Genomic DNA, 17,964 nt, shown 5'->3' on the forward strand with positions numbered 1-17,964 from the left:
CGCCCCGCCGTTACGTAAGGGCCCCGCACGCGCTGCCCCGCGCCGCGGCCACGTGCGCCGCGCCCCGCCCGCCCGCACACACACACACACTCGCACACACAGAGAGGCAGGAGGCGCGCGCGCGCGGTCTCACACGCTTTTATTGGAGGCGCCGGCGCGCGCGGGGGCGGCCCCGCCCCGCCCCTCACGCGCCGCGGCACGCGGGCCCCGTGCGCGCGCCGGCCCCGCCGCCACGTGCGGCCCCGCCCACTGGGGGGGGGGGAGGAGCTGTGCTCGTTAGTGTTTCGTGACGGGAGCGTCTTAAGGCAACAGGAAAAGTTAGTTATCGTTTCGGTAATCGAGAGGTTTCCTTCAAGCAGCAGTAAACGGGCTGGAAAGGCAGCAGGTGAAGTAGGAAGGCACTTTGGTCGATCGGAGGCTTCCTGCAACTCATGAAAGCACCGCCCAGACTGCGAAAAGAGGAAAAACGTTGGGCACAGAGCAGCCTCCCACAGCCCCGCGCTCCAAGAATTTAAGGTCTCGGAGATAAAGAGGAACAGAAGAGCTCCTCCGTGCTTCCATCCCAGTTGTTTCCCACCCAGGACCTGTTGCCACCGGCCGCTGCACCATTTGTCACCTTAGCACAGCGCAACCCCGAGCCTTGTCCTCCTGCGAAGCGCCTGGGGGCTGGCAATTCAAACCAGAGACAGAACTGCGTGCTCCCTATCCCAACGCAAATGTCCTTTCACCCAGCAGCGAAGTCTCTACCCGGAGAAAAGCTGACCCCACCCACCACACCGCACCTGCAAACCATTTGCCTGGCAGGCAGATGGGGCAGGTGACAGAACAGTTCTCCGGCAAGGGACACAGACGGTATTCTGTCACGCACGCAGCAGCAAAAACCCAAGGGTGTTCCTGATTTCTAAGTCCTTGCTAATTCCACTTTCACCAGTTTCACTCTGCACCAGTGTTTGAGATTCCAAGGTAACTACTCACTGCAAGCAATGGTTGCTAAAGCAGTCGATGTTACTTCCAGTTGGTGTTGTATACGCTTTCATTTGCATATTCTGACTTTATTTAAAATGCACCACCACCCAGTGAATTAACACTATCTGTTTCAGATCTATGAGAAATCCCCATTCATTGAGACTTACCAATAATGATGATTATGATAACGACGACAACAGCTATCAATATTGCCCACATCTGTGGAAAAAAGCCATGCAACACTTAATACAAACTGTGCAGTAGAGTTAACCAGCCCTTGCACTACAGGAAAGTGGCCCCTGCAAGGTACTTTTGCACTCTCTGCTAGACCTCACATGGCATGTAAAACTTCAGCAAGCAAGCCTGATTCACAGTTACTGCTCAGAGACAGCAGGCTGTGCACACAGGTGAAGCAGACCAGCGGGTTCTTCTCCATGGTGCCTCCGTGCAAAGCCTGCCTCAGGTGACTACACAAGCAAGAGTAAAGAGCTACTAAGCATCATCTCTTCTCCTACCCTATACCATGTCTTGCACTTTGTTGCTCACCAAAGAGGATCAGCCTTTGCCAGCAGCTACAAGTGCAGGAATCTGAGTAAGAAAGCTCCTTCTGCTTTCCTCCCTGCATATTAACTCAACCCATGCCTTTGGCCTTTTTCTTCCCCCTCAGATGACTGAGGTGTTTCCCTCTGGCCAATACCATCTTAGACAAAGATAGTACTACAGCTTCTGGTTACTTTACCACCAAAGATGTTATTGCATCTTTTGGTTACTTTACCCAACCACAATGCCATATTCTAAAAATAGATGCTATGACTTAAATAGCGTTGGCTAAAATCACTTTTTCTTCTGCCTTTTGAGATGCTGACTGTAATAGCGTTAACTGCAATATTGCACAGCACAAGTATAAAAGCCATTGTTACCTTGCAGTTCTTCCACCAGTACTTCCTTTTCAGCTTGGCCGCACTGGTCTCAAACTGGGAAGCTCCTGCTTGCAGTGCATCAGCACGGTCATCCAACTCTGACAGCTTCTGATCTCGCTCCAATACCTTGTCCACATTCACTCTCATGATATCAACAACCTAAGTCAGTTCAATGCTTACAGTAAGTTATCAGTTGTACCATCCCATCGTGGAATTTAATGGCAGGCAACACAGAGAAACACAGAGTATTCTCAATGTTCTCTTCTCCATAAGAGGTTGTTGCCTTTTAGTTTATTCAGTCATAAGCTTAAAGAAAAGTGTGAAATTCACCTGCAGCTGTAAGGCTCTAATACCTGCATTAAAGTGCCAGTAGCGCTGATATTCCCTTAAACCTGGGAAGTGATTCCTGACTCACTTCGGAGACTTGAGGCATATAAACATACTAGTCAACCACACCTCAAAAACCGTTGGTGGCTAGCCTGGCTTTTGGACTCACCAGAAACCTGGACATGTTACACTTGGCAGTCGGCCTTCATTGTGGCCTACTGATGCGACAGAAGCTCTTCCTCTGCATAAACAAAGGTTTTTATCTTTTCTTGTGCCAAATACTCAAGCACTGAGCCTGCAGTGAATCCTTGGACACAGGTAACTTCTCTCTCTCGCTCCTATACTCCAGCTAAAGGGATATTACTTTTTCAACCTTTACAAGAGTTAAGATGACACAAGTCGAATAAAGCAAGCTGAATAATCTCCTTCACCTAACGAAGGAGAAGTTGCTTTGGCCAAAATACCCGTTCTCGTTACACAGGTTTCTGTAAGGAAAACGATTACAGTGCTACCAGACTAGACTTTTACCTCATCTACTTGGTGTTGAGTCTGCTGAAGACGGCGATTGCTGCCGGCACCCACATTTGAGGTTCCAGGGACACTGGCTGACCTGCAGTAAAAAAAGAAACCATCATTATTCTGATTAGCTTTTGATACATTACGGTTCTGGTTTTAAATGGATACACTTAAAGTACACAAGTTCTCCGACATGCTAAAAACAGGAAACTTGTGTCCTTTGAATAAACACGGGCGGTGTCCTACTGGAAAATCAGTGGTTTAAACTGACAATAGGCGAACGTCACGCAGCATCCCAGCATCTTGCCAACAAGCCGCTCGACGTGCTAGAAGGCAGCAGGGGCTCAAGCGTCCAAGAGTTCGGGCTGAGGGATGCTCTCGGTTTCCAGGTTGAACACAAATACCGAGCTTTAAGGCACAGCAGTTTACGAGAAGGTACAAACAGAAACTCGGCGCTCATTCTAACCCCTCTCCTCGCGGCTCCGCGTCTGTCCCGGAGCCGCTGACGGGAGGCCAGGGGAAGCCGAGGACAGCACCGGGCACTGCGGCACCGTACCCCGGCCCGTGCGGGGCCCTCAGCCGCGCTCCCGCCCCCCCCGGCCCGGCCCCGGCCCCGCGCTCACATCGTGCCGGGGGTCGGAGCGGCTCCCAGCAGAAACTGCGCGCGGGCGGCGGGACCAGGGGCCGGAAGCCACGCGGGGCGGAGCCCGGCGCGCAGCAGCCGCCCTATAGGCGGGCGGGGCAGAGCGCGCGGCGGGCTGCAGAGCAAACCCCCCACAGGGCGCGGCGCGGGGCGGGGCCGGGGGAACCGCGCCCTCAGGGGGCGGGAGGGCGGGTGGGGGCGGGGCCGCGGGGAACCGCGCCCTCAGCGGGGTGGGGGCGGGGTGTCGATCTCCTCCTCCTCCAAGCGCGGCGGGTGGGAGGCAGGGATTGCCCGAGTGTTGCTTGTTTTTTAGCGTTTCCCTTTCCCTTATTGACCCGCCTTTATCTCTACCCGGCATTTATCTCAGAGGAGCGGGGGCGGCCGCTGTTCGCTCTGGGCAGGCTCGGCCCTCCGCGGTGCTAAACCCGCGAATTAACAGGCACATTGACTGGAAAATCAGGGAAGCGTCTGTGAGCAAATCGGGGAAATAAAGGATGATTTATTCTTAAAGAGAAACGTAACTAAACCTGTTCCTCTGTAGCCCAGGAAAAAAGTCTGTTAACGAATTCTCCTGCTGTGGTCCTGGGTTTTGGAAGAACTTGCAGCGGTCCCGGTGTAATCTTGCACAGGCCACATGATGAATTTATTAAAGCTCTTCTCCCCTGTTAGGCGGCCTTGTAGTCAGGTACAAAATTTGCATTACTGCATTCATGTAACCTGCCTGTCTGTTTGGTGCAGTAATTACCTATTAAGTCCGAATTATCGGTGTTATTAAGTCTGACCTGTGTTTCTGTGTCAGCAGGCCTCTCGAACGATTTGCCTCTGCTTTCTGCACCATTTAGCGTTCTGCTACTGTGCTTTGTTTCTCTCAAACACCCAGACAGACACTGCTGCCCAGACAGGACCTGACAGTGATTTGATCTTAGAAGAGCTGGTTGTCCACTGGTAAGTACAGATGTACCGTCTCTGTGCTGATAGAGAACTGCTTTAATTTATGTTGGAAAGCAGCATCAGAATTGGGGCCATCTGACGGCTCGTGAAACATTTACAAAAACGTAACTATGTCACATTCCATAATTTCAGACTGTTCCCAAATTTGAAAGACTGCAGCACAGCGCCTGGGGCACCAACCTCCCCCAAACCAGGCTTTAAGGACAAATGGATTTTTAACACTTCTGCGTAGTTGTAGCCGCTCAGAACTCTGGGCTGGCCCCTGACCTGGAGCAGGAATGGGCTGGCAGTGCTGGCGAGCTGCGGGGCCCCTCTGGGCAGCGGCACTCATCAGCAGGAGACCCAGAGAAGTTTGCTGCCCAAGAAATACAGAGCTCCTCTTGAACGCACGGCTTTGCACTCTGTTGAAGATTACGCACTGGAACAGGGCAGCAAAAAGGGCTGCAGATCCAGGGACTGTGCTGCTATTGGTGAATCCCAGTGCAGCCCAAGGGCTTCGCACCCACTAGCGGGCAGGCTGTGGTCTGCTCACTCTAACCCTTAAGAAACCAGATGCTACTTACAAGCAGGTGACAGACTAGATGAAATTTTTTTTTGTCATGGATACTTACTGACTAAAGAACCTTTAAACTAGGATGGAAGAGACGTGTTTAAAAGAAGGCACACACTTTGTATGGGGAAATTTTCTTTGTTTTTAATTTACAGCAGAAAGAATATAAAGCATTCAGAAAACATTTTCCATATTTTAAGGGCAATTCAAAACATTTTGCATGGTTCCAGCAGCTGAGTTCTTCAACAGATCCATTGATTCAGTGATGCTTTACATGCACGGTTACAAAAATAAAACTTACAAAAGAGAAGACATCTATACTAGTTTTACATGCAAGTCTTGGGGACCCCCCATTGGGCACCAGCTATCGTGTGGAACTGCCATAAGCGTGCAACCAGAGGGGGTTCATGTTATATTCTGTATTTCTTTCACACAGTATTACTGCTGTCGAATGTGTTTCACAAAGGAGCAATTCCATTATCAGAAGACAGAAGATCTATCTCCTGGCACTTGGGAATTAGTATTTTCCCGGAAAGCTGCACTTACTTATCTTCCGTGAAAATGTAAGTTCCACAACCAAGAAATGGGTGAGCAGAATCACTTCCCTGCAGGGGAGCCCTTCCAACTCCCCAGGGACACGAGGGTTACAGCCCGACACAACAAAGCACTCGAGCAGTACTTGGCCTTCAGCACATGGGCAGCTCAGCTGTGTGCGGAACTGCCCACGTGCTCGACAGCAAGTACGCACCTCAGCGTCCGGCTGAAGCAGGATCGAGGTGAGCAGACACACCACCAGGCCCATGGATCTGGAAGAGTAATTTGAAATAGCTCTGTATATTACTGAATCATTTTCTGTAAAGGCAGGGAGTTAAAACATTTCACTGAGGTCACTACTCTTGTCAGGAAAAGATCGATTCTATATTGTCACGCATTGGTTAATGGGAGCAACATTTCGGTTTCAAAGTGTCAGAGTTCTTCCAGTATTAATACAGAGCATTTCCAATTCATTCCAAGGGAGATTCTTCGCCATCTCCTGTTCCATTTTTGTGTTTGGTTAAGGTCCTAATTCCATACAGCAAATTGAGGCCATGAGGCCGCCCACAGGCACCACGTGAGGGCCAGGCCATTCATTTTTCTTTTTTCCCTATTTTTAAATTGAATCAAGGTCATAAAGCAGCAGTTCAGAAATGTACAAGAGAATTCCGATAATGAGCTATAGCACATCTACTGTAATTCAATGCTGGCAGTGAAAAGAAGTAATTAAAAACAGGTACAATTATAGAAAAGGCACCAAGAGCACTGACCCCAGTTTTTTTTTGCCACAATTGTCATTTTTACTCTTCTTTTAAAGACACCAGTTTAAAAGCTTCTCACGTGTAAATATTTTTAGGCTTCACAACAAGCCTTGCATTTAAACATTGCAGTTGGTGGCCGGGATCAAGCAAGAACAACTATTCCAAAATTAACAATCTCAAATTGACACCAGTCCATTCAATAATTTTAAACTGCCACGAGCAAACCCACCGCCCAGGAACTGTTCGTGATCTCAGACACACGCACAGACCCACAGCAGCAACATGGGATCGGGAGCATCTCCCCTACATTCCTGTGCAACAGAGATCAGAACCTGGTTCCACTGCTGAGACTTTGCGACAGTTTTAAATTAGTAGCTCAATTTAAAAAAATCTAATTTCTTTGGCTCCTCACTATGTGGAAATAGCAATATACCATGACACCCCTACAGGATCAGTTTGCATCTTTTTTTAAGTTTTACTTGATTTTTTTTAAAATTTTTTGTGCAATTTTTATTACATTTTCTGACTTCCAGCAGGAGATATGAAAATGTGAAACGTATTTTCTACTTTCGTACTATTTCTTTTTTTTTTTTTTAAATTTTATGTTCATTCTAAGTGTTCTTTATTGGAGTGAGTGTATGGTGTTAAGCTAGATACGGTTTTGTACTCTTATGATTATCTGCTTTGCAAAAGTAACTTAATTTTCTTAAGCGATATCAGCATTCACATTACTTGGCACCATTGGCAAAAAAAAAAAGAAAAAGAAAAAGACAGGGTGGGGGAAGAAAAAAACAAAGAAGGAATAAATAAATTAAATCCAACCAAACCAAACTCCTGGTAGCCAAAATCAAATGTAAACATATCCTTTTTTTACTTTTTTTTTTTTTTAAAGTAATGTTGCTCTGCCTTTTTTTCCTAAGTCTAAATACAGTAGCTCGTTTTTGCCATTTAGTCATGCTTTAGCAAAAATGTTCTTCTAAAGAACATTTAAAATAAAGTTTCTTATAGTGAAATAAAGTTTTTGTTTCATTTTACAGACCATAGCCACTAATGCTTTGCTTTGTTCATTTCTTTTTCTTGAGTTCATGCACATATCTCTTTGTTTTATTATATACAATATGTACAAACAATACATCCACACTCTTCTCGTTCATTCAGACAAAACTATACAAATAATAATTTTATCTTGCCAAGTTATTGACCCTTTGTGAATAAAATATTTAGTAATTAATCAATATATTCCCTTTCAAATATTTTTTCTCATTTTCCATTTCTACCTTCTATATATACAGAAACTGCCCAGATTTTGATGAAGTAGCCAAAATAAGAAATTTACTGGCCAGAATGCAGCACCACTCTGATCTTTAGGTGGTATAAAATGTCCAGGCAACATATGTATGTGACTCTGCAAAACGACGATAGGTTTGACAAGGACTTAAGGTAAAAAGCTACATGTTTTACAAATTATTTTAAGAACTTAATTAAAATAATAGTACATGAAAGTAAGGCTAGAAAATAAAGTGCTGAATATGAGAGAAAGGACATGACCATTGATATGTTTGCAGGTTCTAGTAAAAACATCAAAAAAACATTTTAAAACTGGCTCAAGCTGCTCTCTCCGTCCCTCATGCGATACCCGTTTACCTCGAACACCAACCCCTTCCTAAGTTCCCACGGGATGTATTAAAAACCTGCAGATTTAAAAAATTGCATTAAGTGTGCTGTAGAGATTTAAATAAAGACAAAGGACAGAAGTGCGAAGGAAATGAGGATGCATGGACCCAATACGGATGGACTGATATAAGCCCCTCCACTTGAGACTCTCTTCAACTTCAGTTCCTTGGAGATGACCGACAGGGGCCGGAACAGCGTTCTTGTGTTGCTTGTGCATTCCCACCTTTTCTTAACAATATTTTTGGTATAATATTTGTACAGTTCCACATGTTGTTTAATACAGCCCTATATGAAAAGGATAATTAATCGCTTCTTCCTTCTCGGAGAATGAAGCAACTCACAATTTCCTCCTGGTGTCTTTTGTTTTCCCCATGATCCAACAGAAGATTGAGTTCCAAGATGTCTTGCTGAACAAATTAAAAGTTGTCCATGAAAGTGCAAATGCAATGACCAAAACATTACTGTTAAAATCCTGCAGCTGGCATTTCCAGATCTGCAGTGGGTATTTTTGTTGTTGTTGTTGCATGTCTCTGCTAAAAACAGAAAATGAAAACAGTCTGAAAAGCAATGTCACATTGCTACGGGATGCTGCTGCGTATCTTCAAGTTCCTTGGCCTTTTTCAATTCTTTCACTCTGAAAAAACAAAGAGGAGCTCTATAACACTTCTATCACAATGGTCTTTCAAGACAGAAAAATCAAACCGATTCCTCGCTCTAACCTCCCGTGCAAAAGAGCCAGCTCTCAGAGAAACGGCAGGAGGGTAATGCGTTCCAGACACCATAAACAGTTGGAAGCGCAGGAAGGGCTACTAGAAATTGGGGACAAAACACATTTGGAAATACATACTTCTTTCCAGCTACAGTATTTTCCTACTCTTTGTAACTACTGCCAGGCTTTGTCCTGGTACCGGCCTGTTCAATTGCGTGGGGGTGTTCTGGACTGCTCTTAACTGACTGTGCAGCTGCCTGCTATCCAGCTGTTATGGCAGAGGAGCTTTCCCCCGTTGACCTCTCTTCTCCATCCATCGCTGAAGAGGGGACAATTTGATGTCATGCCCAGCACAGCAGGGAACATGTCAGTCAGGCTGGGAAGGGAAGCCTGATGTTGATACAGGAACTTACATAAGAAAGCGTTTATATACGAGTAGAAGAACCAGTATGGTTGTGAGGAAAGATCATTTACTTCACACTTTCTCCAGCTGCTAGTGGCTGCACTTTCCAGCACGTTGTTGGTAGTAGATTCATGTTTTTTTCCCAGCCAGCAGTGGAGGACACATGCCAAGGGAGATGAACCCACAACACGGGAGAGTCACCCTCCCTAGAAGTGGCCTGATGCTTCAGTTCTCAACTCTTTGAAATGCATGCAGTACATTACCTTCTCTAGCGCTTGTCAGCATTAAGAACTAAATCATCACTGAAAGCTGAAATAATTAAACATTAAATTAAAAGGATGAAGAGAAGGGAATCACTTCAACCCCACCAAGTAAAGCAGAGCTCTGCATTGGTGCTGGAGTAGCAGCAATCCTCTGCTCAGGCTGACAAACTGGCTGCACATGAGTGAAAGCTCTCTGCAAAGGAACCAAAATCAATCCCTGGGAACTCCTTGCGCTGCCCCTAAACCTGAGGGCAGGGGCCTGGGTGAGTGTGAGGTATCCTGGCTGCCTCCTTTTGCAGAGAGCTCCTCTCTGCAGAGTGATCTCTGCCACCTGCCTCTGCATGCCTCTCCTCCACTACTGCAAGGGGGGACCCCTAAATGGAACACAGCCTAAACTGAGGAGATTTATCAAAGTATGTACGTGCTCAACTGATGCAGCAAGAACTTGAGAGGTCAAATAATACAGATAAGGTACAAAGCACTGTGTCAGAGCAGGAGCAGCAAGCCTGTATAACAGAATCCAACTAAGAGTGAACGAATTTAACAAAGTCTGAGTCAACAGTGGAAGATCTTGTGAGTGTTGAGTGGCAGTAATGCCAGTTTGTAATTTCTGTACAAACACTCCCACTCACATGTCCTCTTTGGCTCCTGTGCCAGCCTGCCAACATAAGGATATGATGCAGGCTATAAACTGACCTCTATAAATACATCTCCATTTCACTCTTCTATCTATTCATTTTTCGGCATGTACAATTACTTGGAATCACAGTCAAAAGTGAGCTGGCTGCTTTTAACTCCTTGTTTTACCTGACTCAAAGCTCCCAAAGGCATCCTCTTTATTTGTGAAACCAGGGGAAACGAGTTAATGACTAAATCACACAAACCAATATGCAGATCAGGCCTTAGCTAATTACCTAACTCCCACCAAACTGCTTCAGAATCTCATGTATGGAGAGACAGAGGGTTCTGCTAGCCCAAATGCATGTGCTGTTTTCAGAGCCTGAAGACCTATATCCAAGGGCCCACAGCACTCCTCTGAAATTCAAGTCCAGCAGAGGGATACCGCAATACAGCTCTCTCCAGTGCCAAGAAGCCCTCTGAACCCCAGGGTGAAGAAGGAGCAAGGCAGCAAATAGCACACTGGTTTGAAATTCCTCCTTGGACAGTGCTGTGCTGAGCCGAGCCTGAATGCCTGCTACAGCTTTACAGAGAAACTTCTTACAGGGAAATTCTAGCTTTACATGAGGTGCTGTCTAGAAGACCCTGCTGCCATCAGAGGAGTGGGGTCTTCAGCACTACAAGCCCCTGGTGGCCCTAGCAGGGATGGTGCATGGCCGTGCTGCCTGCTGGGTAGGTCCAAATCATCTTATTACAGGAAACACAGGAGGATTGGTACTGAAACACCCACAAATTACAAACTGCTTCAGTGTGTTTAGTTTTCTTTCCTTTCTTGCAACAAAAAATCAGCCTCTCCCTTAAAATTTTTACTAATATTTCTATTACTGCACCACTTAGAAGTCGAAGGTGAGCCAAGAGCACTGCTGTGCTAGAACAATGTGGTGTGCCCCTGTGCATCAGGCAATATTTAAGCCTTAGATTAAGTAAGTTCAAGATATCATTTATTAATGCATGATTTGCAGTGCAACTTCCAAGTGTTTTCTGTTGCACTTTGGTACTGTAATGTAAAATTAACCTGTTATCACAAATCTCTTACTGAGAACATGCACATTAGATAAGCTGGTGGCTCTTTCACAGAGACATGCTATACCTTAGTTTAGCACTTCAACATGCAAGGGCTACACTAACAAAGCACTTTTGCTGAAAGAATGCAAGACATGCTTTGCTGCAAACTTCAACCTAGAGCATGCAACATCTGTACTGGTGCAGACCTTTTGGAATGGTTCAACTGGAACACACATGCCAATGGAAGTTAAGTACTGCAGCACTCAGCATTTGCACTAGTACAGATCCCTATTCAGAAATACGCAACACTTCCCTTGGTCAAGTGTGCTTTACATTTGTTTACATATTTTCAGGCTTATGAAAATGTTGCAAGTGCAATGGTAATTACTGCTAAAAACACAAGAACATACTAGTACAGAATTTAGTACAGAATTTCCCTACAGCAATAGTACAGGCTTTGAAATTTGCCACAGGTACTTAACTGAAAGATGCTGCTTAGTACCATGGATTAAAACAAACCTGCAGAGCATAGCATTTCTAAACTTAAGCTTTGAGACAATGACCATCCAAATCTATTAGCTACTACATTTTTTAAATTAAACTAACCTCTGTGTTCAGTATACATAATTGTGTTTGTGTTACATTAAAAATGGGAGTGTAGGTAGGTACTGCAAGTCCTTTATTTGTACAATAAGCTTGCCCAGTAGGTATGAAGACTTGCAGTGTGCAGCTAACATTCTCTCCTCCTTGCTCAGAAAGCCAGCACCAAGAGGCCAGAGGAGTTCTCCCCTCTCCTGGCAGCAGGCTAGAGGCAGCCCTGTCCAGCTGTGGGATCTGAAGTACCTCTAACTCCTGCCAATAACAGAGCAAATCCATGGCCTGACTGACACTTGGGAAGGACTCAACTTCTGTTGCGAATGCCTTGCTTCCTTCCCCAACCAGGACTAAAGATGAAGTGCCGGAATCAGCATATGCATCAGACCAGACCAAGGTAATCCACTTATCTTCTTACTTACAATAACTGTTCTTAATCAAGCCTCTGAATTGCTTTATCAAGACAACCTAAAACTGTTTTCAAACAATTAATTTTTTATTGGATAGTCTGTACTGCAGCCTTTCCTGTGTCTTAGAAGTCCTTTCAGTCCTCATTCAACACTTGTTTTCTTTTTGAGTAAGCATCTTACTCAGTGGTACTTTGATTCAATTTTGTTACACTGCTATAAAGTGGGGCTGGTACTAAATGAACTCTCTAACTTTTCAAATGCAGTTAAAAATACAGTTTGACCAGGGAAATATTTTGGACAAGTTAGGACCCTTGAAAATAGAAAACCACTGAGTAAGTGCTGCTAGGTAAGCTTTTAAATGAACAACATCACATTGCTTTCATGCACCTTTTGTTTGCATTTCTCCACTCTTAAATTCAGGCAGGGGTAGAGGGCCAAAATGCAGCATTTGCAGTTACAAGTGTTAATAAATTGCTCTAAAAAAAAAGAACACTACTGGAATTTATAGAATGATGGAGCAGAAAGGATGTTCCTAGAGAAGATCTTTCAATCCAGTCTGGTAGACTTACAGTGAGACATTTCAGTAAGAGAAAAAATGAGAGCATAGACAGCTAGTAACACCAGCAGAACACGTGCTGATGGATGGGGCGCAAACCTCTCCAGGGCCTACAGGCATTGGTGTGCTGGTTTGGATCACTTCTAGAGTGCCTCTGGCTGCGCGGGGACTGAAGGCGAGCGCAGTTAAGGGACGTGCGGCTGCAAGCCAGAGCAGCCGGGAAGGGTAACAGGCTCTGGCTGTGCAAGTACCATCCCACTGCAGCAGCTACTGAAACCACGCACAGAACTGTAAGGACTATGAAGTTGGTTTTGCACCAGTGAAACCTTCAATGAAAAACCTCCTCAAATAACATCTCTTGGCAGCAAGTGCCTCTAAGGTACAAAGTCATTCCCTCAGCAACTGCTGAAGAGCAGATGGACAGAAAAAGCACGTGCAATAGAGATGACCACAGATAAGGTGTCTGAATCGCAGCCATGGTGCTGACGCGCAGGAAGGGAAAAGAAGATGATTTCAACCATGAGCTTCGAACCCTGACACTTAGTAGCTATGTCCCAGTTCCCAGATTGCTCCAGCCAGACAAAGCTTCCGCCCTTCAAATTGTGTTACTTACTTGGACACTGTACGGGAGGTTGCATCATTATGTGCTGAAGCAATGTAGAAAGCAACAGCCCCAGCAGCGAGCAGCAGCTCCTCTCCCCCACGTGCCCTCCCCACTCTCGAATGGGAGTGCGTCAGCAAATGAATAAGGCCTACTTTGAAAAAGGTACAGCAAACGATGGCTTCATGGGTAAAGCGTAACACCAAGCTGCTGCGTCTGATTTTCTCCATAATGCTCAGCCAGGAGAATGCTTAATGAATCTGAATGCTGGAGATCAGTGTGAAGGACGGGGTGCAGCAGCCAGAGGCGGCTGCCTGTTGAGTTACCTTTTGCTCTGAGAACGGAAATGGCCTGTGGGACAGTTAAGAAAAGGGAGCTCTTGCCTTTTTCCAGATATCTCATTTGGGCAGCAAAACAAAAAAGACAGAGAGGCCCAATAAGAATGACACCCCAGAGCACACGGTCTGCGATTTAACACACCCATTTGAGCTCCAAACACATTCAGCCCCTGCAAGAGGTAAATGAAAAGAGAAATTACTTTGAAGACTTGTGTTGCAGGTACAGTGACGCATATCCCAGCATGACATTTTCTCACATGATCCTGGCTTCAAACAAATGGGCCTTTCCTATCCCTTAAAATCTTCCCCCATTCTCAGTCTTACTAGGAGATGTTAAGAAACCAGGTATGTAAATGCAGTGGCTGCTGCACAGTGCATATTAAAACACACACACACACAAAAAAAGTCCTAGGAAAGGCTTTGTTGCTGAAATGCCAAGATAGGGAAGGGTGTGCAGAAAACAACAAAATATAGATGTTGTTGTTTATTCAGGTATGAAATAAAGGTGTACTTACCAGAGGAACTGACTTCAGGTGTCACACGCACACTCCCCAAACCGGAGAGCAGCATTCAATTGGACCATAAGAAACAGGGTAGAGGTAAGGGTATCCCATTTTACATGGAAGATGCCACGAATGAATATTTTCTTTATTACTCATCATCATAGGTAACAAGTGCACTTGTTCTGCCCAAGAGACAACAGAAGTTCTGCCATAGGCAGAAAGCGACCAGCTAGCCTAATGCTGTGAAACGCCTCGATCCTGGTGATCGGCTCCAGATCACCTGCCCACTGAGAGCACGGCAGTGTGGCGCAGTCCGAGCACCGTGTAATTTTGTTTGTGTCCCACATCTGGACTTTGAGCAAAGCTCTCTGTCAGAAAGCTACCAGCAGATGGTCTAACCAATAGAGAGATATTTGTGCAGCAGGCTCTGGGACTAGCTGAGTTCTGTCCACTGGAGAGGGTTCCCCTGAGGTGAAACCTATTACTTAAAGGCAACAGAAACTGGATACAATTTCTACTGCACAAAGGCAGCAAGTCTTGTCCGAGGTAAGTTGGTCGATAAAACCTCCTACCTCTCCCTCTTTACTACACATACAGACTAGTTAAGCACAGTGTCAGTGCACAGAATACATCAAATTCATACAGCACAGACATGTTTGCATGCATTCCTTCAGCATATATGAGCATGGCAGTTTATGCACATCAGAAGGCCCAGAAATACTCTTCTTATGTGCATGCACGCCAGCAGCGTACGCACATAGGTTGCTATCAGAATGCAAAGCAGCAAAGAATCATTTGCTGTAACAGACTTAATTTGGCAGAAGAGCAGCTGATATATTTTGTGATAGTCCATAGCTTCCTCTTCCAGAGAAGCACAGAATTCCTTGACTTCGTGATCCATCCCACACCACTTGTCATTCAGGGCAAAACCTGCAAATGCTGCTAAACTTCCAGAATCTCCTTCCTGCCAGTTTCTCATACACTGTTACACACACAAAGCCTTCAAGTGCAACAACTGCTTCTCCTCTGTTACTGATGACCGGCTTGTGAGCTGTACCTTGAGCAGAACTCTATAAAGCCCCTACCAAGTGTGTCTGCAGGGGCGGCTTCCCCAGCCTGACTCGAGCCCAGAGCGCCAGGCACTAGCTGTGGACCTGGGCCCTGCCCTTGCTCCTCTTGACAGTCCCCTCCAGGAGCGCACTGACCACACAACACAGCTCAGTTTTAGCTTATCTTGGGGCTGCAGTGTGTATCTGCTCTCTCAGTAGGAACACTAGCCTTGCACAGAACAGTACAACTGCTTTATTCCTCTATACCAAGTCATGCGTTGCACATTCTCCTCCCTTCTGAATCCAACTAGCCCACTTTGGTGTGCAGATTTTAAGTTTAAATTATTTTTCCTGTACACAAAGGTCTTAAATGTATCCCCTCCTGTCTGGCACGCAAAGGTTTCCCACAGCACTGCTAGCGGAGAATACAGCACAAGCTTCCAGCCTCTGCAATTCCCAGGGCTGTGGAGAGCAGCGAGCAGGAACGTTCTGTGGGCAGCCCAAGCCCGTCAATCCCAGAACAGAGGGAGGTGCCCAAGAGCAGGGAGCAACACTAACTAGGCTGGCATGGCTGCTTGCCCAGGCTTGGGGCAGGAGGAAGGAGACTGGAACACTTGCTGCTAGGGAAGGCTGGTGAGCTGCTGTGCTAGCCCACTCTGCCCTGCAGTGTACAGCTCCACCAGCTGCTAAAGAAAACGTCGTTTGCCTGTGGTGTTCATTACTGTCCCATGGATGTGGTGACTGAACCCAAGATTAAAGATGATTAAACTTGTTAATGTTTTTTCCCTATACAAGTAGGCAACATCCTTACAACAGAGGAAGGTCAGTTTTTCTAATCAGAATGACTTTTTTTTTTTTTTAAAGTTACAGTGAACTTTACTTTTCAGAAAAACTATGTTTTTTCTTCAAGAGGCTTCTAAAACCAGACACCCAACTGCAGACCAAAAACTACCAGCCCCAGTTATTTACAAATCATCATATTGGTTAAAAAAAAGTCACTCAGTCCACCACTATGGGAATACAAGCTATTTTTACACAGCTCCTGAATTAACCTGCATTAGCATGTATGGATGTGCTTTACAACTAAGACCTGGAGCTACAGCTTTCTGGTGAACAACTTCAGAGCACTGGTGTCTCTGCAGTCAGGAGTAACATTTCCTTCATCCGGACAAAATCCACAGAAGTAGCACTTACATGTTAAGGCACATGTGGGGTTTTTGTCCCCATTTCATCCAATTCTTACTTCATTTGTCATTAGTAAAGAACACAAATTGTTACGTGCAAAAAAATTGAGGATACACAACAAAAAATGGCAGCACGAAAAGTTTGGAGAGATGTCATCAGTTATTGCTTCTTAGTTAGGCTCAGCAGCTAAACAAATAATGATGCCTCCAGCAGGCTTAAGTCCAATTCATACTCTCACTCCTAACTCATAAAAGTCATCTCTGCAATTCAAAGTCAGTAAAACTCCATAATCAACAATTCGGTTTTCTTTTCCGAATGTTACCTGGAAGCAGTCCAGGTCATCCCTCCTTCTGCTTCCTCTCCTTTGCTGAAGGGAGCAGTAACAAACACGCAAATGGTGTTATTCCCAATTGCAGTTTTTGACAAAACCTTGCTGTCCTACAACCCTTCCAACATAAGATGGTACTGAGCAGCCCTACTGACAACTCTGGCATGTGCCTTTAAAGCCACAGCATTCCATGCTTGTGCACAGACCGTGACCTGCCATAGGAATGCTTTGGTGCAACCCACCCTACTGGTGGGTAGCAAACCAGGCCACTAAGGTGACAGAGAACAAAGGTAAGTGGACTCTCTTCATGCTGAGAATGAAACTGCCGACAGAAGCTCAGTGGGCACTTACTATAACACTGTTACAGTTACAGCATCTTCATTTCAGTTTTTTGGTTTTCCATACCACTACGAAGACTGACAGCTGAGAGAAGCAAGTGTCAAAAAGTTGGCCCTAGTAAGGTACCAGATGTGTAACTTACTGAAGACCAAATTCTAGAAGACAAGCACTGGTGCTTAACTACCTTATGGAGTAAAAAGTAATGTGAAGAGCTCTTCTGCTTCCCTCTGGCTCAGGTAGAAACAAACATTCATCTAGAGTAGGCTGCACCAGTACTGCAGCTTCCTACAATCTGGCCCGAATGCTGTCGTGGTTCCACAACAAAGGGCGTTGTTACTCATTGAGTGTGTGTGAGTGCAGACACTGTCGAGTTCCAAAATCTACTAACAGCCATTCTGGATACTGAAAAATATCCCACCGACAACGCCGCCTAAGCATGCCCATGATGAATATACATGTCCTTTTTCACGCATTCATGCATTGGTAACATCTACTGCAGAGCTCTGTCCTGTTATAATAGCAGCAGTGTTAGTCATTGCAGTAGGGTTAGTTTATACAGGATTCTGTTTTATATAATTAATGGAGGTGAAACTTACTGGCATATCTTGGCTGCAGCCCCATGCAAGCAAGCAGAAAGCAAAAATATTTAAAACGGAAGAGAGGACCTGGCTAGCAGGCAGCTAAACTCACCCTTTTGTACAGCCTATGGTCCACCAGTGGGCTTCAGATTGCAAAACAATACCAAAGAGCTATTAGCACACACATGGCAATAACCGTACCTTACCCAGAGCTTCACTTCAGAGAGGAGGAGAGAACACTTCTGCTCGCCTGGAGAGAAAGAACCCCTCCCACTCCTGCCTATGGGACCACTCCTCTTTAAGCAGTGAAGAGTAGTCTTGTGTTTAGGTGTTTTAGGGGAGGAAGTAATAAGCAAGTAAAATAAACCCAACACTGTCATCCCCGTGGTATTTCTAGCTGTATCCTGCCTTTCCTGGCAGCAACCATCTGTTTTGTATCTCATTCCAAATGCTGCTCCATAACAAACACTGCAGATCATAATCACAGCCTTGCAATGGCATAGATACCTGTCAAAAGAGTAAAATCTTCCCAAGAACCATAGAAAGAATAGGAAATAGGAGGTCACCTTCCCAGTGAAGGCTT

The 17,964-nt window shown here is 45.5% G+C and overlaps 2 protein-coding genes across 7 annotated transcripts in view; both read right to left on the reverse strand.

The window, feature by feature from the left end:
• Nucleotides 1-188: 188 nt before the first annotated feature.
• Nucleotides 189-3,458, reverse strand: VAMP3 (vesicle associated membrane protein 3). The gene is made up of 5 exons (XM_069874504.1): nt 3,353-3,458; nt 2,742-2,823; nt 1,887-2,045; nt 1,134-1,185; nt 189-449 (listed from the first exon to the last, which is right to left on the reverse strand). Coding segments are annotated over exons 1-5 (315 nt in total). The 5' UTR covers nt 3,355-3,458; the 3' UTR covers nt 189-429.
• Nucleotides 3,459-5,304: 1,846 nt separating this feature from the next.
• The window catches only part of CAMTA1 (calmodulin binding transcription activator 1), a 240,041-nt gene continuing 227,381 nt past the window's right edge, over nt 5,305-17,964 (reverse strand). For 4 of the 6 annotated variants that reach the window (XM_069874625.1, XM_069874623.1, XM_069874628.1 and 1 more), the window contains 2 exons: nt 17,494-17,524; nt 5,305-8,476 (listed from right to left, as the gene is read on the reverse strand). In XM_069874625.1, coding sequence (XP_069730726.1) covers nt 8,444-8,476; nt 17,494-17,524 — 64 coding nt within the window. In that variant the 3' untranslated portion in view covers nt 5,305-8,443. The remainder of the gene's footprint in view (nt 8,477-17,493; nt 17,525-17,964) is intronic. The other 2 variants (XM_069874626.1, XM_069874624.1) reach the window with 1 other exon arrangement.

Source organism: Phaenicophaeus curvirostris, chromosome 22 (assembly GCF_032191515.1).
Source record: "Phaenicophaeus curvirostris isolate KB17595 chromosome 22, BPBGC_Pcur_1.0, whole genome shotgun sequence".
Lineage (NCBI taxonomy): Eukaryota > Metazoa > Chordata > Aves > Cuculiformes > Cuculidae > Phaenicophaeus > Phaenicophaeus curvirostris.